The 24821-nt window shown below is 48.0% G+C and overlaps 1 protein-coding gene across 1 annotated transcript; it reads right to left on the bottom strand.

Annotated features, from left to right (window-relative positions):
- Positions 1 to 13700: 13700 nt before the first annotated feature.
- Positions 13701 to 23345, bottom strand: LOC103808073 (T-box-containing protein TBX6L). The gene is made up of 9 exons (XM_009080838.1): positions 23330 to 23345; positions 19206 to 19350; positions 18113 to 18215; positions 17504 to 17668; positions 17029 to 17175; positions 16457 to 16527; positions 15263 to 15330; positions 14747 to 14939; positions 13701 to 14127 (listed from the first exon to the last, which is right to left on the bottom strand). Exons 1-9 carry the CDS (start codon positions 23343 to 23345, stop codon positions 13701 to 13703), a joined length of 1335 nt encoding a protein of 444 aa, XP_009079086.1.
- Positions 23346 to 24821: the final 1476 nt, after the last annotated feature.

The following is a 24821-nucleotide window of genomic DNA, read 5'->3' as shown; positions in this document are numbered from 1 at the left end:
CACAACAGTTAACTATCATGAGAGGCTTCTTGCTTGGTTTCCTCTTGCTGTGTACAGTGTATATAGACATTGAAGCCTCTGACCAGTTTGAAAGTTGAAATGAAAACTGTTTAAATCAGTGTCCATCACTGGATAAGCGCTAATTTAGTTCATGATTGTTTACAAATTGAGAAAGAATAAACAAAAGGGAATATCCTGTTTGGATTGGGGCTCTGCAGAGCCTGAGCATTATTTTTGTAAAGGGAAAAAAGCATTCTTTGTGCCATTTCATGTGCCTGTAAAGTAATTTTTTTATATTGTCTTAACATCCTCGGAATGAGTGGATTGCCTTGGTTTTCTAGTTGAGTTTTCAAGCATTTTCCTCAATCCTTTCATTTGGAAGTGAGACCTGCCTAAAAGACTGTCTTTTGGGACCAGTGAGAGCGTTCGTGTAGAGCTGTCATTTCTGTTTATCTGTGTTGAAGTGTGTTCTGGGACAGGGATTCAATTACTGCAGTGGGAAAGGTGGCCTTGTATTTGAGACAGTCTTCACTGTGTGAACTTTAAAACACAATATGTAATTTAAAGACTATGATCTTCAGGCAATAATATTAAGTGTAAGCGTTTAAAATTTATTTTGGGGATCATAGCTTGTTTTATTTTTTGTGCTACAAGATTAACAGTATTAAACGAATTATATTCTTAGAATATATGGAGTGTCTTTTCTGAAGATTAGTGCCTTTTTAATTTCTTACTCCACTTAATTCATAGAACTGGTCCCAACATCAAGCCACTGTGGTTTTTTTTCCCTAATGCCCTGTTTGTAAGGTTTAAATAAAAGTTGCCTCAACTTACAGTATTATTTGTTGTCTTTAGTCTGAAAACCTTGACAATACTAGCAGAGCCTTCAGGCCCTTACTCAGTCACGTCGAGGCCCTGTTTTGTGGGTGAACAGAGTGTCAGCTGCAGTTTTCCAGAATCAAAGGAAGAATTAAGCAGGAGAAAATGCTGTTGCCAGGCTGAATGATACTCTCCTGTTCCATCCTTGTGCCTCTCCTCAGACTATGCTGCTGGGCTCTGGAGGTTCACCTGAAAAAAGATGCAGCTCTGGTTATAAAGATTGTCACTCCAGCCTCATGTCAGTGCTGTTCCTCCACTGTCATTAACGCTGCTCTGTGGCTGAGGCTTTTGAAGGGCTCTGGAAACCATAACCTTTTACTGTGACACCCTTGACTGTGCTTGTGAGAATGACTGGTTTATGCATATGGTTTGAATTGAGCTTATTGTTGTTTGAGTAAATTAGGTCTAACCTGTGCAAGCACTGGAGAGCAGAGTGGCACTCCAGCCCCTGCAGAGAGGTGCCAGCATAACACGTCAGGAATGTTTGCTTTTGCACGGCAGAACCGGATCCTGGTCATCTTTTGCCTTTATAGTCAATCCAGATCAAGAGTAGCACTAACTAAAGAGTTTTTTCAGTTAAATCATTAACAAAGTGTTGATACTTGAGATGATCCTGTATAGAAGGAAAACTTAAGAGGAACACCAGACACTCTGCTGCTGCAAAGGAGAAGCCTACAAAGTTTGCATTGGTTCCCTGGACTCTGTAGGTATGGTTACAGCCTTGTGTTTGTCTTCTCTGGAGTTCAGATTTCCATGTGATGTTAATAAACATTCATAGCCAACTCTGCATAGCGTCTTATCAAGGCATAGTCAAATTTTGGCAAGTTATATTTTGGAGAAAACCAGCTGTGCTTTAGACACAGGAATAGGTGAGGTACATGCAGTGGGCTTGATAATCCTGTTTCGAGCTGCTTTGTGTGCCTTTGGCTTCCTGGCAAAAGCTGGCAGTACTGGCCTGTTGCTGTGGCTGCTTCTCATGGCATATCTTGCTTTATGTGGCAAACCCAAGTGTCCCTGCTCTTCCAGCCATCTGCCTCCTGCACACTGAATCTCACCCACAGGTTCCCTGAGCAGGGTAAGGGGTGCACAGTGCAAACAAACACAGGTGCTGCACACCCCTCCCAGTGCAGGGCTTGGGCCCCTCGTGGTACCACCCAGGCTCTCTGACACTAAATGTTCATTAGGCACTGAATGTGCCTGGGGATTGTTGCGCTTACTGCTCACCTTCAGGGGCTGGCACAGCTCTGCCCTCGCTGCAGCTGGCACGGGATTTGTACCAGGAGTGCCCAGCACAGCAGCACCTAAAGCTCCAGCAACAGCCAAGTGTGCTCAGCAAAAAGTCAAAGGTAATGAGAAACGAACAGTAACACAAGCTGGGTTTATTTCTGGCTTACCTGCAGCCAGGCTTTCACCAGTGCAAATCTGAACTAGTTCAGTGAGTCCAACATCAGGCAGTGTAAGCCTTGATTTTTTTCCAGTGGAAAGTAGCTGGGATGAGCTGGGTTTATCAGTCTGCCACCCTCATTTAATGAAAAGGGTTTATTTCTGATAAAACACCCCTTTAGAGTCACCCAGAGGTGTGTCTGTTGGAGCTTACACCAGTAGGAAATACACCCAAATACACCTCATATAAAATGCTGCCAAGAAGAACACGGTTGTAATTTTTCACATGATGTACCACAGTGTGGATTGTGCACATAGGAAAGCTCTTCAGGTCTATGCTCACCAGCAGGGATGGCTCACCTTGGAGCAGCTGGAGCAGTTTCTGTCCCTTACACTATCCCCTACACACTGTCCCCTCTGCCTTTTCTTAGAGGGCAGAGCAGCTGCTCCTGTAGCAGCTGTTGAACCACCAGTCCCTGCTCAGCAGGGTAAGGTAAAGCAGGTCCAGTTTCAGGTTACCCCCATACCCTGAGCTGTGAACTGGCAGTCTTTGTGCAAACAGCTGAGCCCCTGCAGCAGGACTGCGTGTCCAAGCGGGACTGGCAGGCAGCAGGGAACAAACCATCACAGCTGTCCCAGTGAGCCTCCTGCTCAGAAATCCAAGCCCTAAGAGCTTGCCTTCAGCCAAAGTGGCACCAATTACTGCGACTCATTAACGGAGATTGTTGTGTGCCCAGCTTGAGTCAGGTCATCCATGCACTGCTCCGGGTGCCCACCCTCCACAGGAGCAGCCTGGGAACCAGGCACCCACCACTGTGACTTGGACCCATCTGCTTCTCGGGGTCTCCAGACTGGCACAACCCCTGGGAGCTAAAAGCTGAGCTACTGCCCCTGCTCAGTGGTGTGACAGCTGCTCTCCGGGGGACTGGCAGCCCCTCAGGTGCCAGCTGCAGCCTCACCTGCAGAAGATGCCATCCACTGCCTCAGAGGCAGGAGGGGGAGTGAGAAACGATGGGGAATTAACGCAGTGCTCCCCTCAGATAACCTTCCCAGCACCTGCTTACTTCATTCCAGGCATTTTGTAACCAGAACCCTCCCTGCACGAGTTATTAGTCTAACCTGCCGCTGGCACACCAGACAATTGGGATCAGAGCTAAATCTGGGGTATCCACAGGGAACTGGCTTTGTACGTCCTGGCTGGGCCAACAAGGGCGGCTGAAAGTCAGTGCTGAAAAATCCATCACTTGTAGTCTTGCATCTGGTCTAGAAATGTATCACTGAAGCACCAGGGACAGTGGATCCCAGGGACTGTTAACCCCCTCCATTGCCCTGTGATTCCCAGTCTGTGCTATCCAGTGAATCCTCTGCAGACCCTGGGCAAGAGCAGCTCTCGCTGGGCTGTCAGAGGGCAGGGGGGGCAGAAGGGCAGTGCTGCTTTGCCTTCCCCCTGCTGCCCCTGCACCTGAGATCAACTAACTTGGGAGGAGTGGCGAGTCTGAGGGGAGTATGCTGCTTTGAACAGACAGAAGGGACTGGCATAAGTGAACAACAGGAGCTGGTTTGGAACACTTGGCACTCAACTCCTGTTCAGCCCACCCACTGCTCGGCAGCCAAGCCAGAGACCCCCAGGGATGCTCCTGACAGAAGTGACAAGCCCAGCCCAGTCCTGGAGCACACTGATGCTATCCTTAACTTGTCATAAAAAAAGATAAAAATCAAACTTGCCCATTTTTCATTGCTGTGAAGTAATGGCCCAGGGGAGGGTAAAGGCAGGAAGAACTGTCTGTCCTGGCACCTCTTGTGTGGCAGCAATTCTCAGGCATATTCAGTTTAGGAGGAGGTACTGGAATTTTGGTTTGGGCACCTGAAAGCATTTGGAATAGGTTTCCACTTTGGAAGGAAAGCACACAGCCCCTGTGTTTCAGGTGCAAGTAACAGGCTGCCCAGGTAAAGCCAGGAAGGACTTTCTGTACTGGCAGCTCTGGTGTAGGAGCAGTTGACCAATGTCAGAGGTCACTGACACAAACCCTCACTCCAGACATGCAGCAGCACCAGAGCTTCAGCCCTTCTGCACTGTAACCACAGAGCAATGATGCTGATGGTTTCTCAGCTTCTCCCATATTCTCCATCACCTTGGGATGCTCTCGCTGCAGCTTCCAGGCCTCAGCACCTTTGCAGCAAACCCGCTGCAGGCTGCCCCAGCTGTCCCCTCTCAGGTCACACGCAGTCACTGGGTGGCACTGTGCCCCTGCCTGTGCATCCGCCCAACTCCATCCTCCTCCGCTGGGGCCGGGAGGAACCCCTGGCTGGGCCAAGGGACGCAGGCTCTCCTCGCCAAAGTGCACCGATGCTGACAGCCAGCACTGTCAGATGCCCGGGGACCCCGGGGGGAGGTGACCCCAACGCCCGAACAGGCTCCCCCTGCCTCCCTGCCAGGCTCTCCCTCCCCACAGCGGGTACAGTTTCATTACCGTGGCAAAAGGAGATCAACTGCATCCTCACAACACGCCCCTCCGTAAAACTAATAGGCCAGGCAATTGGGACAGCCCTGTGAAGTACTTTATAGTCTGGACTCAAGGAGTTCGTGCCACAGCTCACAGACTGCCCCAGCCCCCACATCCCAGGAATCACAGCGTTATTTCTCCCCCCCTTCTGGGCAGGGAGCAGCACGAGGAGGAGCATGATGCCCTGATGCTGCCTTTGCTTGTCTCCTGCCACCCAGAGCCCCACTCAGCTCCAGTGGCACAAGGCTACTAGGACCATCCACAGGAATCAGGGTTTCCTCTTTCCAGGGCACCATAACACAGCTCTGCCCAAACTCCAGGAGCTTTTACACCATCAGCAGGAGTAAAGGGCTGAGAGGTTGGACCCAGCACTGGGCCAGGGCAGAGGCCGGGAAGACCCTTTGTCAAAGCTTTGCCATTTGCTTCATTTGCAGTTGAAAGCTGTCCAGGCTCACCAGAGGAGCAGACAGCCCTTCTGACACCAAGATGGCAAAACCAGCTTGGTTCTGCAAAACACCCTTCCCTCCCTCCACACCCCGTCTCTGTGCTTGTTTGGGAAGCTTGGGGAGACACATTTGGTGTAACCTGAGGCTGTTTTGGAGAGTACCTGGTGGGATTTAAGGGAGTGTTTTGCTTTGCATGTCGCTGGGACCTGGATGATCAGTGGTGCACTCCAGGTGTACCTAGAGCAGGGCCCTGGCTGCAGCAGTGGTTGGGTGGAGTACCCTGGGGACAGCAATAACCAAACAAGAGTGGTGGCTGCCACCTTCCCTCTTCCTGCTGCGGCAAAGCAGCCTGAGCAAAGCTTCCTTTAATCGCTCCCCCTACATTAGACCTTCCAGGAGAAATTAGCACAAATGCAACATCAGTGGCACCAAGGGAACAGACCCTGAATGACTTGGAGGGGGGTTAATTAGTTTGTTAAAATCTTTCTTTAGTTGCCACCTAAAGCTCCAAGCCTTGACAAACAGTTGGGAAAAAAGGGTCGCTGCTGAAAATCAATGTTCTTTAGAGGTCAGAGCTAAAGATCCTCCAAGGAGCATATTGCTTGGAAATAAAATAGAGGAGACTGTTTCTCCACCGTTTGTAGAAGACAAATAAATGTTAGATGGGAAAGCAAAAGGTTTCCAGGTCTCTATAAAAGTCAGAAGGGAGACAAAGAGCCCATTTCTCCCCCTGTGGTTTACTGTCTTTAATCTCTCCTTGCAGTAGTGTCCCCACCTACCCCGCAGGACACGGTCACGTTTAAGTGTGCTGAAAAGCTTAGCTGGTGTTTGCAAAAACGATTCAGGATCCTCAGACACCAACTGCCAGAGACTGCAAAGTGTTCCTGCTGTCCCTGCAGAGGATGATCCCCCAGTGCCAGAGCTGTGGGCAGCCAGGCTCTCTGCTCCTGGACATGCTGGGCACGTAACACGAGCGTGCAAGGGAGAGCAAGCAACATCAGAGAGCCTCACAGCCCCTTACAAACAGTTCTCCCCTTAGAGTAATCTAATATTAGACTGTATTGACCCCACAGAACGTTGCATAACTTCCAGTCCTGCCGTAGCTGCCCTGAGCACTGCAGTACAGTTTGGTAACTTGCTGCAGAACTGGTGTGTGCCCATGGTGAGAGGTGACCCTGCCAGTGCTTCTGCTACCTCCACCACCATCTAATAGCACGGGAGGGCTAAAGCACAACACTGCAGATGAGTGACCACCATGGGCAGTACTTTGGGACTCAAATTTCCTCGAGTACCTGGTTTAAAGCTGGGACTAACTTCATTCTGCCTCCACTTCAGGCTTCTGTGCTGCCCCGTGGGGAGACAGAAGGGCAGACAGTTCCAACTCTAGAACCAAGTCTCTGTTAATCCAAGGATAAGATGTCTTTCTGAGCTGTGTGCCCTGTCTTCTGTGCTACCCACTGGTGTTTGTATTTCAAAAGCCACTACATCATCTGATCCTGCCCAGCTGTCTAAAAAGAGCCCCAACATCCTGTGTACCGCTGGGACCTCTTTGTCAGAGGCTGTGAACTCATCTCCATCCAGCACCAGGATGGATTGAACAAACTGAAGCAGTATTTTATTGCTGAAGCATAAAACATGGGAATAAACAAGCACTGAAGTGCTACTGATCATTAAAAGCAGATGGGAGCCCATTTACGGCCTCCAGCAGTGAGGTGCCATGGCTGCTCCGCTGAGGCCCCTTGAAATCAGAAACCCAGCTCACCATCTGGGAGGTGCTGGATGGCAGTGGCTACAGGCAGCCCCTGCAATTCTGGCCTTGAGTTATCTGTACTGTCCTCTCACCACTACCCAGCGATAACTAAGGAGTGACAGAGCTGTTAGCTCTGGCTCCAGAAATAGTCACCCCTGCCAGGTTGTGCCTAAATGAAAATGCCCCAGTGTGGACAAGCACAGCCTGTCCAGGGCCAGTGCAATTGTCCAGGGAGAATGACAGGCCAAATTGTCCACTCACAGAAAAAGGACTCAGCTGCATTTCAATAGTATTTGTTCAAATGCACATCAGAGAACCATCATGGGTTCTGGTCATCTCTTCACAGTTCAGCTCTGGGATGGTAGATCATCCAAAGAAACCCAGGTCTGACCTTAATTCTTTCCCAGTCAAAGCTGTCTTGCATGGGGAGCTAAGCACCACAATGGGAAGAAGCCAGGGCCTATTTCCTCTCCTTCCTAATCAGCACACCCACCACAGATAACCACGCAAGGGGAGCACTCCCAGTCTGGAGTACTGGAAACTGGCCCCCAGGAACAGCTCCATCCTGAGCACCCTGAGCTGTAAGCTGAGCTCAACCCTCCTCCTAGACTGAAGCTTTGCACCTTTGTCTCCAAGTCCCATCTCCCCATGGCAGGATCCACCACGGGGCCCAGGGTGGACTCCCAAGCAGCCCCTGGGAGCTGAGAGGAGATGCAAATGGGGCAGGAGACTGCTGGAGGAGCAGAGACAGACAGATGCTTTTACACTTCAAAGGCAACAGAGCCCTGTGAGGCTTTCAGGAATACGCACAAATCGATAGACTCCTTTCAACCACCAGCACATTTGCTCAAGTGTGAGGCAATTAGTCCCCGAGGATGGAGGCAGGACAGGGCCATTAACAGCCATACGGGCAGGATGAGAACCATGCGGCTAGGCTCCCCGTGAGACTGCCAGCCAGGCCTGCTGAGCAAACCTCGCTGGGCTGGCCTGGCTCTCTCATCCGTGATTTCAAAATGCCCCTGTGTCCCCAGGGGTTCTCAAGGAGCACATTAGTGCCATTCAGCCTATGCCAGTGCAATGCTCAGCACATCCCTTTGGTAAACAGAGCAGTTTTGATCACATCCCCTCCACTGCTCCATCGTTCACTGCCTTTATCCCTGGAGAATAATGACTGGGGCTGCCCCAAAGGATGCAGCAGGGCTGACTGCAGCAATTCCCATTCCCTCCTCACTCAAATGGTGCTGGGTGGTGCCCAAGCTGCTCCACAGAGCTCCTTCTAGATGGTAAAGCAGAGCCCAAACCAGATTGTGGGCGAGCAGAGGGCTGGCTGCTCAGCACAAACAGAGCCAGCATGGGGACAGACCCCGTGGTGTGACAGGAATCAGGTCTGACTCATCCCTGTCTACTCTGCTCCAGCAAGTCCACGCAGATCTACCGTTAATGCATCCCAGCAAGGATGTTACAGAGATTCCAGGTGCCGGTGCTTTGCAACCCCACAGATGGGAGCTGGAGAGACAGTGCCAGCACACAGGAGGTCTCTCCTGTGAACAGCTGCTGTTTTACATGTACAGTCTTATTTGTACAACGAGAGGCCAATAGCAGAAGTGAGCAATGCTTTATGCCTGGCTGCGTGACTGATGGAGTGCCTGTCCTGTATCTCTGGCTGCCCACTCCCACTCTCCTTTATGGAGGCACAGAATTTACCCTCTTCCGTAAAAATAGAGGAGGAAGAAATAAAAAATCTCAGCGTGTCCCCAAAGAACTGTAGGAGATGGAAATTAAATCCATCCATTACACTCACCAGGCAGGGTGCTGTCTGGGCAGGAACACTGCAGTTGTACACCTGCACATTGAAAGGATAAAAAAAGGAGTATTAGAGAAGTGTCAGAGGCAATCCAGCACTCCACAGCAAAGTATTTCAGGCCATAAAACAAACTCACACAACTTGGAAAAACAAAAAAGGAATAACACTAAACTAAGCTAAGCAGCAACACTGCTCAGCACAGCTGCAGCACTTCTTCTGACCCCTGAATTGAAGGATTGCTTCACCCTTGCTTAAAATTTTGTCTGACACCGAGTGCTTCACTGTTTGATCTGGGAAGGGCACATCGTGTGCAGTGGGGAAGAAACACCTTCCCAACCTCCTTCACCGAGTCCTGTGAGCTGCATGTAGCTGCATTTACTGCAATGTCCAGAAACCACATTGAAACCTCACTACAGCTCTGCAAGGCATGACAGCAAAAGCAGCTTACCTGGAGTCGTGGGGATCCAGGCAGGGAGCACAGCTGCTTCCCACAGCCTGGGGAGCTGGGAGCTGAGCCCCAGAGACAGGCAGGAACAGGCCCCACACAGCCACAGCAAAAGTGCAGCGCGCTGTGCCCCCGGGCACGGCTCGAGCCCACCAGCCACGGGGTGAGCTCTGCACAGCCAGCAGAGGGGAACAGGGCAGAGGAGCCCTCTCCACACCCTGGGCAAAAACTCCCTTCCCCAGCTGGCCCTACACAGTTTTATCCCTCTCTCTTTGCTCTTGGCCAGTCACTAAGTGACTGGAGGCTGAGGGCAGGCAAGCAGGTAAGTGAAGACACCTGCAGCTGCACATTGGGCTGCTGATGGGCAAGGACTGGCAGCCACAGGCAGCTCCAGGCAGGAGGGATCTGACTCTGTGCTGGTCCAGCCCCACACGGTGGGTGAGGACAGCTTAGTTGCTGCCAGCCAAATGCTGCATCCCCCCTGCTAAGAGGCTTCGAAGGGATCCTAACCTGGGGCTTGCTCGGGAATTAAGCGGCTTTTAAGCTCTGCAATAAAAAAACATTTGACTTAAGAATGTTGTCATTCGTGGAGGGGGGTTTGCATTGCTGCCTTGGATTTGCTTAAAGTGACCCAGTACACGTGCTGACCAAGGAAATGCACGCAGGAGTCTCCTGGGAGGCTCACAGAGCACTAAACGACAGACACCTCACACTGGGCAGTCGGGTCAACCCAAAGGAAGCAAAGAGTTGGGCTCAGCCTGGCTGTCCAGCACAAGGCGATTCAAGAGACACCACCTGGGCATAGAAATGCTGCTTGCCAGGATCTCCTCATGCCTCTCTGCATGCAAGGAGCCTTCTTGGGCCCCCACTGAGCCCTGCTGGGACAGGCAGACCCTACCCTGCTCCACAGGATTTGCTGCAAACACCAGGGGCTGCACAAGGTGCCAGAGAGCAGCCAGGACAGGAGGCTGATCTGATGGCACCAGACAGTGAGCTTGGTTTGCACCAGCTGAGCACATCTCTCCCTACAGCACCTGGAAATTAGACAAGCTCCTAGTGAAACCATCTGGTAGCTGCTTCTGCAGAGCCAGAGTGGGTCCAAGTGCAGAGGCCGCGTCCTGGGCCAGGTGAGAGGGGACCCTGCAGCCCTGGGAGCACTCCCTGTCTCTCTAGAGAGCCATGGGCACTTTGAGGTGCTGCAGGGAAACAGGTGCCTCTCCCGAGCCTGCAGCTGCCTGGGGAAGAACTGCAGTGTTGGCAAGAAAGCATTTTTCTGCCATTCCTATCTGCATTGAAGCAGTGTCAGACATGGCTTAAGGCTGCAAAAACCAGTAGGAGAAACCAAAATAAATCAAGATCTTTATTTCCCATAGGAAATGTACCTAGATCCCATTTATAGTCCATTTGCCCTCCTCCTTATGTAACTCTTCTGCAGGAAAGGAGCAGAAAACACGTAGAAAATAAACAATTTGCTGCAAAGAATTGGTGCAAGAGCCTGAGTCACATCTAGAAGTGCAAGCAGATAACCTGAGGCTTGCTGAATACGCTGCAGAGAACAATGAACGCTGAGATCAACAGCGTGTGTCATGCATGTACAAACTGGCCCCAGGTAACATGACTAAAGAGGAGCCACTGGTGTGCTTGAAAAAGATGCATAAACCCCACACTTTTGAGTTTATTTTATTACTCGTAACAGCCTGCCTTCTGCATGTCTCATTTCTCTTTATTGAAGCTGTCAGAGGCATTACATTATCTCACATGCGTGCAAAAACAGTGTTTCAGTCGAGCTCATACAGACTTTTAAATGCCACAGCTGAAGAAAACAAGACAGTGGGAACTGCAAAGGGAGGAGGCGGGAGCAGAGCCCAGAGCACACACCTACGGGCAAAATCTCCAAAGGCTTCACAAACCAGCCAAGCCGCAGTCTCTAACCAGAGACGGTCGAGAGGGAAAGTAAAGGTACTTCTCTAATAAGCAGGATGATTCACTGAAGAAGGGCAAGCAGTCCTGTTGCAACAGAAGGCTGATGAGTAATTAATGGCTCGTCCCAGGCACAAGGCTGAGTCTCTTACCCTAGTGCAGAGCCATCTGCCAAACCAGCTCTCCTGACAGGCCCAGGTATTGCCCACCCACAGTGCTACGCTGAAAATTCAAAAAAAATAACATTGCACTCATATTTGCACAAGAGTTTCCCAGTGCTGCCCAGTTCTCCTCAGTTACTTATACTCGGCACAGCATGGTTTTCATCCTCATTAGCACCCTGTGACAGGGAAACACATCCCAGCTATAAAGAAAGAGATCTAACCAGATAGCCTGTGAGGGGATGTATTCTTTCTCTTTTCTTGTGAGCATGGCACTGGCAGCAATCCTGGCAGGTGCCAGGAGGACTGCTGTGTGGAAAGTACCACCCCCCAGTCCCTGCACACGATGCTCAAGGCACTCACTCAACTCTCCAGCCATTCTGCTCATCTAATTTCCACGATGTGAAAAACAGTGTTGGCAATATCAGCTGCTAATGGTCAGAGACAGGCTATTTTTCTCATCCACAGAGGACTGCCTTTTACAGCTGACCTGCCTTCATGCAGCTGATATTTGGACAGCAGGAAATCACAATATTCTGGGGTTAAAAACAACCTCCTCCACAGTTTTTTTCCCCCAACCGGATTTCTTTTTAGTGAGCTGTTCACATCCACATGCGTGTCATGCACAGCAGGAACAAATCACTACTGGCCAGGGTGCCATCAGAGGAGAAGCTAACAGGGCATTATGTACATGTACTCTGGTGAAGTCTGACCTTTATTCCAATGCTGCACATCCTCAAATCCTGGGAAGCTCAGGGGAAGTACTCTGCTGCTCTGTACATATCATAATTGTGGTACAAAAGCAGTAAGCAATATACAATTTAAATCAGGAAGTAGTCATTATAGTTGAGTCCACAAATTTACAGGGCTACTTTTCAAAGTAATTTTAACAACAACAAACAAGGCTCAACACCTCTATGCTATGCAGATGCACAGTGCTGACCTGGTACCCCAAGAGACCAGCACACAGCCTTTCCCAGTGTACCTGCATACCAGTCCTGATGCACTGGGCACAAACCTGCCCAGATCTGCTCATGAACAACATCTTGCTATGCACACGAGCACAGACACAGAAAGAAAACCATCTGGCACACAAGCTAAATGACACACCTCACTGCCTACTGATGGCTACAGGCCACACAGCAGCTATTAGTGTGACAAGAAAACATTCCCTAAATAGCAACTAGGAACATGTCTATCCTCCCTGAGAAGCAAAGCGCCTGTCTCACACAAGACCCCATTGCCCATTCGACACATGGGCAAACAGGGAGGTTTCCCACTTCTAACAAGATGAAAGGAAACCCTCCTTGCATTGCAGTGTGCAGGCTGCTTGCTGGCACAGCAGCTCCTGCCCAGGATGGGACCAGAGAGGAGGGACATGAAACTGCTCTGATAACTGAAAATAGAAGCAGATCCCTACAGACTCCCAAACAGCAGTGAGATGAGACTTTACACTCACAGTGCAGCACAAGAGCCACAACTATAAATTATATTCTCCAGGGGTGGCAGGGTGTGGGAGCAGGAAGTTCACAGTGGAAGATTTGCTTTCCCTCTGAAGGATGAGGTTGGAGTGATAAAAGAGCCCTGCTGTTTGTGGCCCTGCTACTGACAACCTTGGAAACCCCCAGAGTAGCCTCCCACATACCATGAACAACCTCCCTCCACCTCTGCAGAAAGAAGAGCATTTCACTGACCTTGAATCTAGGGGTGACAGAGGAGGGATGGGCACAGGGACACGCAGACACAACACACAGCTTTGCTGCTGCTTCTCCTGCATGAGACAAGCTCTTCCCTGCCTGCACGACCCACTGCTGCACTCCAGACACGCCTTGCTGCGCATTTTACTCTCCTCTGCTGCTGGAAGAAAGGCAAGACTCTAGCTTTAGTTTGACTATACTAACAGAAAACCACACAAGGGTCACTGTGGTTGCTTGTTTTGCTCATCTTTGCAATACTGTCTACAGCTTTCTGGCCACCTGGATAGCTTACTCAAGCTTCTCAGCCCCTACCTCCTTGCACCAAGTCCTGGGAGGAAAGGATTTTGGAAACTGCCAAATGCAAGGTGTGAATAGCCTGTGAATGCAAGTTCAGCAGCTCTTTAAACACTGCTTACACAGATCCTGTGGTTTCCTACTCCTGCTGGGAGAAAAACCCCACTGCAGAACACATTGATTCAGCCCAACCCACAGTGACATAGCTGGGGCAGCCACCAGTTTAGTCACTGCTTGTGAAATACGGTGAGGGTGGTTGTGCAAGGAGACAAGGAAGTGAAGGTGTCCATGCTACTGCTTGCAGCAATACCCTGCCTAGAGTAGGCAAAACTTCAAAAGTCCAACACCCTAGAGCAAATTTCAACTCATTTACAATTTTCTTTCAGTTTTTTTTCCACTGGGAAGGGTCCTCCCCATTCACCAGCAGGCATAGGGGAACAAAGGGTACTGGCTCCACTCCGCCACAGTCCCATGGGCATGTCCTGGAGCACCCTGTGTGTTGTACTCTGTGGAGAAGGCTGAGTAGCTCATTGCCCTGTACTGGCTGTGGGAAGGCACCATCCACTGCCCGAGGCCCTGCTCGGTGCCATAGGGACTGTACATGGGTGCTCGGGCCCCAGGTTTCCCAACAGAGTCTAGAGCCATGTTCACCACTCCTGTGTAGTCCTGGGGAGGAGGCAGAGGTGGGGGGAGTGGAGGCAGGTTGGTGAAGCCCTCAGGGAGCTGTTTGGAGTCATGCTCGGGCACAGTGGCAAGATCCAAGGCATGGCACCTTGCCCGGAAATCGTTCAAGGTTGCGGCATCGCGGGTGGGAAGCTGCTGGCTGTCCCCAGCTTCGTGGAACCTGAGTCAAGGGCAGAGAGAAGAGCAAGTCAAACCTACTGCAGCAAGAAACCACTGAAAACTCACACCGATGCCCTGGGGAAAGGATAGGGCAAGCACTTAGCATGCCCTCTTCCCCTGCTTACTGCTTCATCTTACTGTTAGTGTGGATTTTAGTCCAGGCCTCACTGCCACTCCCAAAGAAAAACAAAATGCCAGAGAAGGTAAGTCCAGACTATCTTAGTTCTGGCTCAGTTATAATCCGGGCTCACTCGTGCCCAGACTTTGCAATAAGGAGGGAAAAAATCACTGGAGTCCTGCCACTCCTCTAACACACTTCCTCCAAAGGACAGACAAACCCTGCAGTATGCAGAGCTGGCTGGGTGAGCATTTTGGGACAGAGAAATAAAGAGCTTTGCTAAGACATGAGTACACCCAGAATCAGTAGGTTTGAAGTAGCACAGAAAGGCTCTCTGGGAATCTATATCGAAGCTAATCTAGCATCTCTCACCCATGTATGATGTCCAACAGAATGGCATCCTTCCCTACTCCCAACTGGCTGTTTTCCTTAGGAAATACCCAGTAGAATAGAGGAACCCCATCAATTAAAGAGTGGCTTTGGACCAGAAGGTAGGACTCACCGATATGACTGGTAGGACGGTGTTGGCACTTGCTGCTCTCTGGCCAGACCCTCCCTCTGGTCAGCAGGCACTGGTGAAGCTGCAGGGAAGGTATGGCTGCCATTCTGCTCCGAGCTCCAGAAGGGATATCCGCTGCTGACCACCACGGGGTTACTCTCTTCCTTCACATCTACATTCTCATCCTTCTCAAAATCTGACTCACAGCAGGAAAAAGAAAGAATAGAAAAGAATGAGAAAGGGGAAGAGAGAGACAGAGTTCACAATGGTCTGTTGGCAGCTGCATTAGTCGCAGGATGGCAAAAGGAAACACACTAACACCTCTTCTGCAGTGCTTCAGCCTTAAGGAACTAGCCATTTCCAACTCTTTTCTGCCCAGACACTGTGGTAGTCAGTCCTGCCCTACCCTCTCTCCTTAGCTGTGCTACTGCAAGCAGCACCATGAGCTGCAGCAAGGAATCATCTAGCTTAAAAAACCTTTTGAATATCATTCTCTGTGTTTGTTGTGATCAATATTACCATGTTCCTCAGCATCAGGCTCCTTTTCCTCAGGCAGCTTCCTCTTCTGGCATTTGGCTCGTCCTTCCCTGGAAAGAAATAAGACATGGGGTAGCTTGTATGTAAGCTTTTTGCCTAGATAAACATGCAGGGATGCTAGACAAGCCCTGGAAGCTAAAATCGTGGGATGAACTTTTGAGACACAGCTGTACACATCTCCCAGTGATTGGACCTGCCAGGCTTTGGGGAACACACCCAACCCTGGAGTTAGCCATGTGCCTGCCAGTGTGTGCTTCCAGCAAAAGCCCTTGCCCATGACACTGGGGATAATCAGGAAAGGGGCTCCTGCCTCATGTTCGTACAAAAGGCATGATCACCTTGGAAACTCAGCACTGGAGGTTTTGGCACTGAGTGTATAAGTGCAGCCCGGGGTTGGATATGCACACAGGTATGTGTATAGTAGGGTGGGTCTGTCGTTTGGAAGCAGCTCTTTCCTAAATGGAAAATGAGGCTAAGCTTAGGCAGCAATGATACTATTAGGAGGAAAAAGAAAATTCATAACATTTTTAAAGTTTAAGTAAAAAAGAGTCAGTTTTGGCCTTTTTCATCAGGAAATTAGATTTTTTTTTCAGGCACAAAATAACAGAAAACAAAATCTCAGATATTTTTGTAACATTTCTGCTTGGAAAAAAAGCATTTTTTTCCTTTTCTATTGCCAGTCTATGGTTGCATTTAAAAATTTTTTCCCATCTCATCCACTGGCTGCCCTCACACCAGGCAAAAGATCTTGCTGGTATTAGTATCCATCTTTCCTCTGGCAGACAAAAATCTCCTGTTGGAAGAGGCTCATTTCCACCTACAGGAAAAGGAGATGAGGGAGCCTCCAAATGTCAGAATCAAGCTGATCTTCAAAAGACCAAACGATCTGCTGTGGACTCCTGTTATCACTGCTATTCACATGTCAGACTCCAGTCTAGCTCCAGCTTGCAAGGGAATGCAGGTCTCAAATTTGTCACACCTCCCACATTTCTGTAGGAATTATCACCTCCCACTTCCAAAGTCTCTTGGGAGGAGGCTGCACAGGGGGACATCATTCCCAGATAAAGGCAAATGCAGTGTGTACAGTGCAGCAGGCTTGGCAAGGCTGGCTGGAAGAGTTTTGGTCAAAGGCCTTGGGTAAAATTCACAAGAAATTAAGGTGAAAAATCAGTTTACCTTCGAGTGTTCCTCCCGTGCTCACGGAAACCTTTAGCAAATGGATTGTTGTCAATCTTGAGCTTTTTAATCTTAAAGCAAAGGGAACAAGATTCAGTATCACAGTGACTGGTTGGTATCTTCACTGTTTCAAGACCTCTACCACAGTATTTATTACAACAGCTTGTCTGAGGGTTTTGGCCATGCCCCTGCCACAGTATCTGAGCTCTCCCAGCAGCTCTCATCATTGATTAGGAACTGACATGCAGAGAAAAGACTTTGCCAGGGTCGGCAGGGATTTGGGTGAAATTCCTCTAACTAGAGAAATATATAGGGTCAGTACCTATATCTGGACTTTTGACCGTACCTTTCACTGCATTTGGGGTTCTGTGTGTCACTGACAGTGCACTTAATACCATTAAGATGCATGATTCACCTCATCACAGAGAGGATATTTTCCATAGGAACCATAATGCGACTATTTCTTCCCAGAGTCTGTCACAGGTGTACAGGGTGAGTAGCTTGGAAAGAGACATCATTCTCTACAAGATCTACTTAGCACCATGTCCAAAAGCAGTGCTTGCACACCATACCTGCTCATTCTGGTAGGCAGTGACAGAAGTGAAGACAGTCTCTGGGAAGCTGAAGACCTGGAAGATGCTCCAGCGGACACTGAAGAGGTCGTCTGCCTGCACAATGTGGAAACGCGGCTTGTAACGGTGCATGGAGTGGAGGATGATCTGGCACAGGGACAGACAAAGGAGAAAGTTTCTACGTGCAGCCAGGGCCAACACACTGTGCAAAGTCTCCTCTAGAGGCTCTCAGGACACCCATTTCAAACCAGGGGTGCCTGCCTGGGACTGGTGTCTCCACCAAGTCTCTGCAGTGACAATGCAGACCAAAGCTTTCCCAGCAGATAGCTACGAGTGCACAAGGGCTGGAGTGAGGAAGGCCAAAAGAGCACTCAGACATGTTTTAATTCCCACATGATCTAATTTCTCACAAATCTCACTTATTTCTCACAACATTCATCTGCAAAGAATTCCAAGAGAACACAGCACAACCTACATGCCCGTGTTGATCCAGGGTGTTGTTGGTGAGCTTCAGTTTTTGGAAGGAGACAGGTTCTTTCATCCAGTGGCTGCCAGGAGCTGGGGAATCTGGGTGGACATAGGTGCGACAAGGGAGATGGGGCTCTGCTTTTCCAGCAACTTCCCATTGATCTTTATTCCACTGTGAAGGGAAAGACAAATCTGAAGCTTACAAAACCTCCTGCTTTCAGTACGGGAAAGCTCCAGCAACTTTGCTTCAATGTCAATTCACTGCACCCCTCTGAAGCACAAGTAGCAGATTCTCTTTTATGAGCCATGATCATGTTACCAAATCAGCTCCAAGTTTAGGCCTCATTTTTCCTCCCTCTCTCCCATCGGCTGTCAGAGAAGTCTGTCGTTAATCATGATTAAAACTGTACTGCTTACAATGAAAATTAGTTACCTTTCCAGCTGCTCCCCAAGCAAAACTGACAAATAACTCCAGAGAGGCATAAAATCCACCAATTACTTCTGAACTTTGTCCAAAGAGAATTTACTTATCAGTGTGCCTAGTGAAGCATAAAGATTAATCTACTTCAAACAAAGATGGAAGGACAGCATAAATTCTGTTATTTAAAGTACTTACCTTGTACCTGAAGTTGTCCACTGGCACAAAATCTACCAGCATGAGGTACTTGGCATATGGGATTAAGCCAGAGACTTTGATTTTGCATTGTGGAAACATTCGTCTAGAGGAGAAATGAAAAATAGAGTCTAAAGCTTTCTCTGTAAAGTGGCTGTTAATGACCAAGCAGCATGCCATGTTTACTCACTCCTGTGCAAAGTTCTGGCAGCAGTATTTCTCTGGCCAGCTATTGACCATTTGTCTGTCTTACTGATGGGCTGTCTAGTCCTATGGGATTAGGTGGGATAGACACTAACAAAGCAGCAGTCACTGACAGCCTGACACTGCTAGTGCTTTTGTTCTTCCAATTCCTGTACACAACAGTGGGAAACTTAAAGAAACTATTTGGAATTTGTACATAGTTCCTAGCCTGCTGCAGTTCTCACAGACCTGGAGATTAGAGCACTTTTGAGCATGGATAGAAAAAGTGCTCTCATCTAAGAGCACATCCAGCTTTCTGTTCCTGTACTCCCTGCCACTGCTTTTAACTTCTGACTCTGCAAAAAAGCTTTAACACCTACCTCCCTACCCAAAGGGATTATTTTAGCTCACAGCAGCTTTGACATAATACATTACAGTTTCACAATTCCATATTCTTTCGCGGCAAGCTCCACAATACATGACTCATTTATACTTTAGAGCAGTCTGCACGCACGTATCAATTCAGGTCTACACCATGTTCTTGTCTGCAAATGCAGACTCAAACTCAGGCTATTTACTGCTCAAGTGCTGCTGCCTGTGACCCAGGTAAAGAAAGCCCAGGGCATTTTCCACAGCAACCTTGAAGTGACAGGAAGAACACCAGTGTTAAGTGGTGAGATAAGGGTACAGAAGTTTTCTCAGCACATCAGCCCCACAGTGACCTTTTGCACTTCACAGTTTGGACTTCTACAACATCCTGAAAGTGCAATTCTTCTGCCAGGATCATGGAGATGTGCATAACTGGCTACAAAATTAGTTTAAGGGCCACCATTCAAAAAATGAGCTCTTGGAGATTTTGACAACAGTTCGGAGGGGTGCAGTGTGGGCAGATGTCCTGTGCCCCTCCCCTCACCTGCCAGATTTGGTGATGACCATCTCAGTTCCTATCTGGTAAAACTTCATCCAGAGACCCATGTCCTCGAGGGTGACCACAATGGAGCTCTGGGGGTAGGGCTCCAGGATGGGGGAAGGAAGGGCCTCACATGGTGCTTTCGTGTCTAGAGAGAGAGAGAAGACATTGACTTCAGACAGGCAGGAGAGGAGCTGACATGGTGCAGCCCCTCCTGCTCAGGGACTGAGCAGTCTGTGTCACAGCAAACCTCTTAAAATCTGTTATGTTTCTTCAAAGGATTTTTGGTACTTAGTAGGCCCAGAGGCATAAAGCCTTTTCCCACAGGTTTGGTTTTAGCTGGTAGCTTCTTTTGTAAAGATGTGTGTGTTGTACCAACTCAACCTAAATTCCCCTGCTACAAGACTCATACTGGCATGTGGCCACAATCCACTGTTCTGCTAGGATCAGGGTTACACAAAACACTTTACCAAGAGAATACAACAAAAGCTGAAAGGATTGGGAAGATTTTAAGTGTATCAGTGAGTAATGGGAGAAAACAACAGGTAGGTGGTAGCAGAGGTGAAAAATCCCTCCAGAAGACAAAGATGGGACAAGACAGAAGTCCTAAATGTAAGTGAAGGCAAGAAAAGGAGGTGACAGAGACAGACTGTGGAATATTCTGAAAAGAGTTCTGAACAGAGTCCACTGTTCTGAAGTGGACTTGGAGACCTCTGAGGAGCCTGTGATGGCAGTGGAAGGTGCCTCTCCAGTAGCACACCAGCAGAGGAGCTGCCTGCAATATGCCTGCACTTTCTGTTAGAGGCAGAGGACTAACTGTGGTCATGGGGAAGAGGAAAGGAAAACTATTTTGGGGAAACTGTCTTTGGTGTTGATGGTACCAACCACCACCCTACAGCTGTTTGGACTGAAAATCTCCTACAAGTATGGGATGATCCTGCTCGGTGGGGGCACCCACAGCAGCAGTGGTGTGCCCAGCTCAGTGCCAGCAGAACACCTCTCTGGGTGATGCATTAGCAGGCATGGTTATTTGTTTAAAAGGGAGATTTTTCTGCCTCTCAGATCTTATTCAGTGCACAGCAGAAATAAGGGAATTTTCACTCTCTTGCAGCTTTCCTGAGTAATGTCTTCCAAAGAATATTCATGAAAAATAGAACACTATTTCCAGAGAAATTAGCTTTTTTCATAAAGGGACATCTTTCCACAAAAACAACCCAATGTGAGCCTAAGGGGTTCTCCCTTCAGTATTAAGAAGTAAAAAAACATTTAAACATTATTTTGTCAGTTTGTAAAGATCTTTAGGCATTTAACAAAAAATATCCTCTACCCTTTTTTTCTGCTTTGATCCAACATTAATGAACTGGCTAAGAAGTGACACCTAGTCTGCTCACTAAGATTAGCCTGTTAACATCTTCTTACTAAAGCTTCCCTCATATCCTCTTGCAAAGACATGAAAGCTGCCATGAGACGATGCATTCAGTAGCTCAGTGCAGCACATGTATCAAAAGGAATTACAATAAAATTGGGCTGATTTCCCACAGGAGCCATCCAGTCGCAAATACATGCAAACAGATTTTGATTAGCTAGACAGATGCTCGCTCCTTCCCCAAATGAATTTGAGAATTAACATTTCTGTAAGCAAATTCCAGTGCCATTAAACGAGGCTACAACAAGGCAGATCTCAGGAGTCCTTACTGAGGGGAGACTTCCAATGAAGTCAAGAGGAATTGAAGCGAAAGGAATTCAACAATGAATTAAAAATCAAAGGCAGATGTTATAATCTGGTTTTTACCACAATGAGTCCACAAGGCACCTGTAGAGTGAGATGCTGCAGAGGACAGGGAAAAAGTGTGCATGCAATTAACACTGCAGCAAAGTAGTTAATGTCTTTCACCGTGCAGGTTTTGTGTGCACAGGCTGAGGCTGGAAAACAAGACATTAGCAGTTCGCATGAGAATCTGGGCCCCAGCAATGGTGTGAGCTTGCAAATGGATTCACACAGCCAAGGACTGAGCCATCCTGCAGCTTCAGCAAGGTCCTACAGTCCTGGATATGTTTGTAGGATCCACTTTGGATTTCACTTGCAGAGCCAAAGGCTGGCTCGTAAGGCACTTCAAATTCCCTCCTAGTTTGTGCCTGTGGAACTAACGCAAAGACTCAGGCACACTCACCCCAAAAAGATCCTGTGTGTTGGAACTACAGCACAGAGAGGCTTGGTGTCCAAGCACTGAACAGAACCTGTTACAGCTGTACTTTTATAGTTTCCTCCTCTGTGTAACTTAGTTTTTAAGTATTATTTGAAAGAGATTTAAACATTTTCCAAAAATTCTAGTTCTAAGATTTTTAGGAAAGTATTACTATTACCATTGTGTTGGTAACACTGCACGTGGCCCAGTTTAGGATATAATCTTTATGTCCAGATGAGGTTGAAAAGGTTGAAAGCTGCTATGATAAAGGCACTGAAAATCAAGAGATCTTCAATCTATTCCATGCTTGATTTTAAAGTCCTTATACCGACAGGAGTTTGTCCTACAGTTTCTCTAGCTAGAATAAGCTGTACATATCTTTTTCCTATATTGGAGGTGGAAAGGAGAGAAAGAGAAATAAGATTCAGTAGTGGTTGCAGGGGAAGTAAGATCTTTGGACAGACAATCCTCCCATCTAAAGCAATCCCTCAATTCATTGTCACTGCTGAGACAATATTACAACGTCAGAAAATTTGTTGTAGCCTTCCCGAAACATATGGGATAGAATTTGCAATACTGGGAAAACTCCAACCAGGCGAAAAATATGTTTCTTACCTTCACTAAAATCAGTTATCACTTTTGCTGCTGTTATCTGAGTGAAGAACTCCCAACACTAACAGCTATCCAGTGTCCACAGGGAAGGAATGCACATCAGTCTATAAATCCTTCTAAAAATTCATCTTTCCAAGAATCAGAAAAACCCCATGTTCTCTGAACGTCTGAATGCCAGCAGAAACACACCGACCCTCTGGAGGGAACCTCCTTTCTCAGAAATAGAGTTTTTTGGCAATAACAGAAGTATGAGGTTTCTACAAAGGCAACGGCTTCATCTCTCAGATACATCCCAATCACCTCCTGGAACATTCCTGCCATAGGGGGTCATACACTAGAAGCAACTCAGTAAGAAGATGAGGTGACTTCTGCAATAGTTGGGATCTTCTACGTGATAAAATACCATTAATACAGTCTATATTTTTTCATTGTTGCTCTTTTGTTTTTCAACACAAAATTCTTTTCAAGTGGCAGAAATCAGTATGAATCAGATTCAAGACAGCAGGGACTGAAAAACCCAAAACAACAGCTAAAGTGGAAATTAACTGAGTCACTGCACATATATTTTGCTTACGAATGAGACACCACCTTGCAGAGGAAGAGAAAAGAAGCTGAGAATGGCTAGTCACCTCTAGTGAGGGCCTATGAACTGCACACCTAAACCAGATAAACAGTTGTTCCCTTCTGATGTAGATGAGTTCAGTTGCACTGACAAATGCAGTGCCTCTGGGCTGGCCCTTGGTTTCCCAAAGCTTATCTGTCATTGTGCCCAATCCAATCATGCCCCCACAGGAGAGATTAACAGCGCGTTCTGAGAATGAATTAAAACATCAGGAAACCCTAAGGAAACCACAAAAGTCCTGTGTTGGGCATGAACCTGTTTGGGGTTTATAATTTTAAAGGGCAGAGGAAAAAAAACACAAATCAAAAAGCCAAATGGTTTGTATCAGAACTACTAGTAGAAATATAACAAGTATTTCCAAACCTTCTGTGGCCTTCAACCTGAGGAACTTGGTACTTCGCAGACAAAATAACACCTCCAGTCCTCACTGAACAATCACACTGCACAAGGTGATGTGGATGAGGGAATTCTGGGCACAATTGTGAGCAAACCTTTGCTACCTTCAAAAGATACTCCGAGGCTCACGAAAAAAAGCTCAAACCCACAATTCTCATCTACTCCTACAAAAAACCCAGCTTACAAATACTCTCCAGCCCCATGCACTCTACTATAAATGCTGGTAGCCCTTCAGGAGCACTTGTTCCCACTCTGACGCAAGTCTAGGATCTTTCCATGCAATGAGAAAAGGGAGGGAGTCCCACACTCACCTGGCAAAGCTTGCATTTTTCCATGTACTGTGATGTCTAGGAGTCTGCACGGTCAAGAGAGCCACCAGAGTTCTTACGAGGGGAGCCAAAATAGTCCAGTTCAAAAGCAGGCCTGATTTCCTGAAGCAAGGATAAGCTCTCCCTTCTGAGATCCAGTGTCAAGAGTGAGCGGGATGAGGGTGAGACTCCAAGCACAGCTAGCCAAGGTGATTTCCTGCTTTATGGCGGCCAATGAGCAGGGAGGAGCTTCCCGCCCGGGCTGTCCCCTTGTGATCCTTTGATGTCCAAAGGGACAAAGAGAGGAAGGATCGGCAGCAATGGCTGGGGCTAGGGGAAGAAAATCAAAGAGAATTAACATGGCTTTGACATACAGGAAACCCTACAGGGGAAATGCACCTTGATTTACTGCTAACGCACTTTTAAACAAATAGAGACAAGACCAAAAACATCGGTTGAGGACTTAGCTACAAAATTACAAACATCCCTGAAATGGCAAGAAGGGAAAATTTCCTTTTGGCTATTCCACGGATTCATGATCATTCTCATCTTCAGCACCCAGAATCATTTTACTCTTGATTTCTGGTATCAGAATCAGTACTGCATCGAGCTTGTTCCTTCCCAAGTGGGTGATTAGCAGTCTGTGTTAAAGTTTGCCCTCACAACAGGAATGCTGCTGCAGCACATCCATTCACCAACAGATGCCTTCTCCAACAACATAAACAGATTTGATGATACCTTACTTACCTACCCATTCTCTGCACCCTCAACCCTTAATGGCATCCTTGACTTCCCCACTGAGCTGTGTCCCTGCTCGGGTGCTCAGGGCTGAGGCTGCACCATGCAGCACTCTCCCAGCTGAGCCTCACAAGTGACACAGATGGTTTAGGGGCACAGCCATGCCAGCAGGTCATAGTACTGCCACCAAAATCCTTCAACTGGCACCTTCCAGGGCCAGTGGGAGTGAATCCAGAGCTGGGGTTAGGCCTTGCTCAAGGCACAACTCTTACTGATCAGAAACCGATGGGCTTGAGCATTTTCCCTTAATTAAGTTTATTCTGCAAGTGTGACCATTAGCTTTTGTGCTTATAAGTGCTTACAAGTGCTAAGAGACAGCAATCAAGGCTCATACTTCAGGGCACAACACAGCCACTGGACTTGGTTACAAAGGAGTTCTGTGCATTCACACACAGAAATGGCTGTACTAACATTTGCAGGACCAAGATGACCAAAAAGTGAGGTCAAAAGCAGGCTATCAGTCTCGATGGGCCACTGCTGGGTCCTGCACAGCAAATTCAGGAGATCTGTTGATTTTAAAGAGCTTGCTGTAAAGGCTGCATCTGATTCACTGTCTAGATTTACTCCAAATAAAATAAACATTTTTCTGTTTTGTCAGTGATGTTACTGGGACATCTGATCTTCAGTCTGACATGTAAATCATATTCTGAATTTATATAGTGAGTTCCTACACCCAAACAATATTCCTTTAGTTCTG

Source organism: Acanthisitta chloris, unplaced genomic scaffold, assembly GCF_000695815.1.
Source record: "Acanthisitta chloris isolate BGI_N310 unplaced genomic scaffold, ASM69581v1 scaffold25668, whole genome shotgun sequence".
NCBI lineage: Eukaryota > Metazoa > Chordata > Aves > Passeriformes > Acanthisittidae > Acanthisitta > Acanthisitta chloris.
The sequence above is the reverse complement of the archived record's forward strand: the minus strand, read 5'-3'. Positions and strand labels throughout refer to the sequence as shown.

What these genes read in the sequence shown, in the direction of transcription:
- LOC103808073 (XM_009080838.1), bottom strand. An exon ending in GTCATCACCAAATCTGGCAG is followed by an intron (nt 18,216 to 19,205) that starts GTGAGGGGAGGG and finishes TTTCTCCTCTAG; the next exon opens with ACGAATGTTTCCACAATGCA. An exon ending in TGGACAACTTCAGGTACAAG is followed by an intron (nt 17,669 to 18,112) that starts GTAAGTACTTTA and finishes TTCCCTTCACAG; the next exon opens with TGGAATAAAGATCAATGGGA.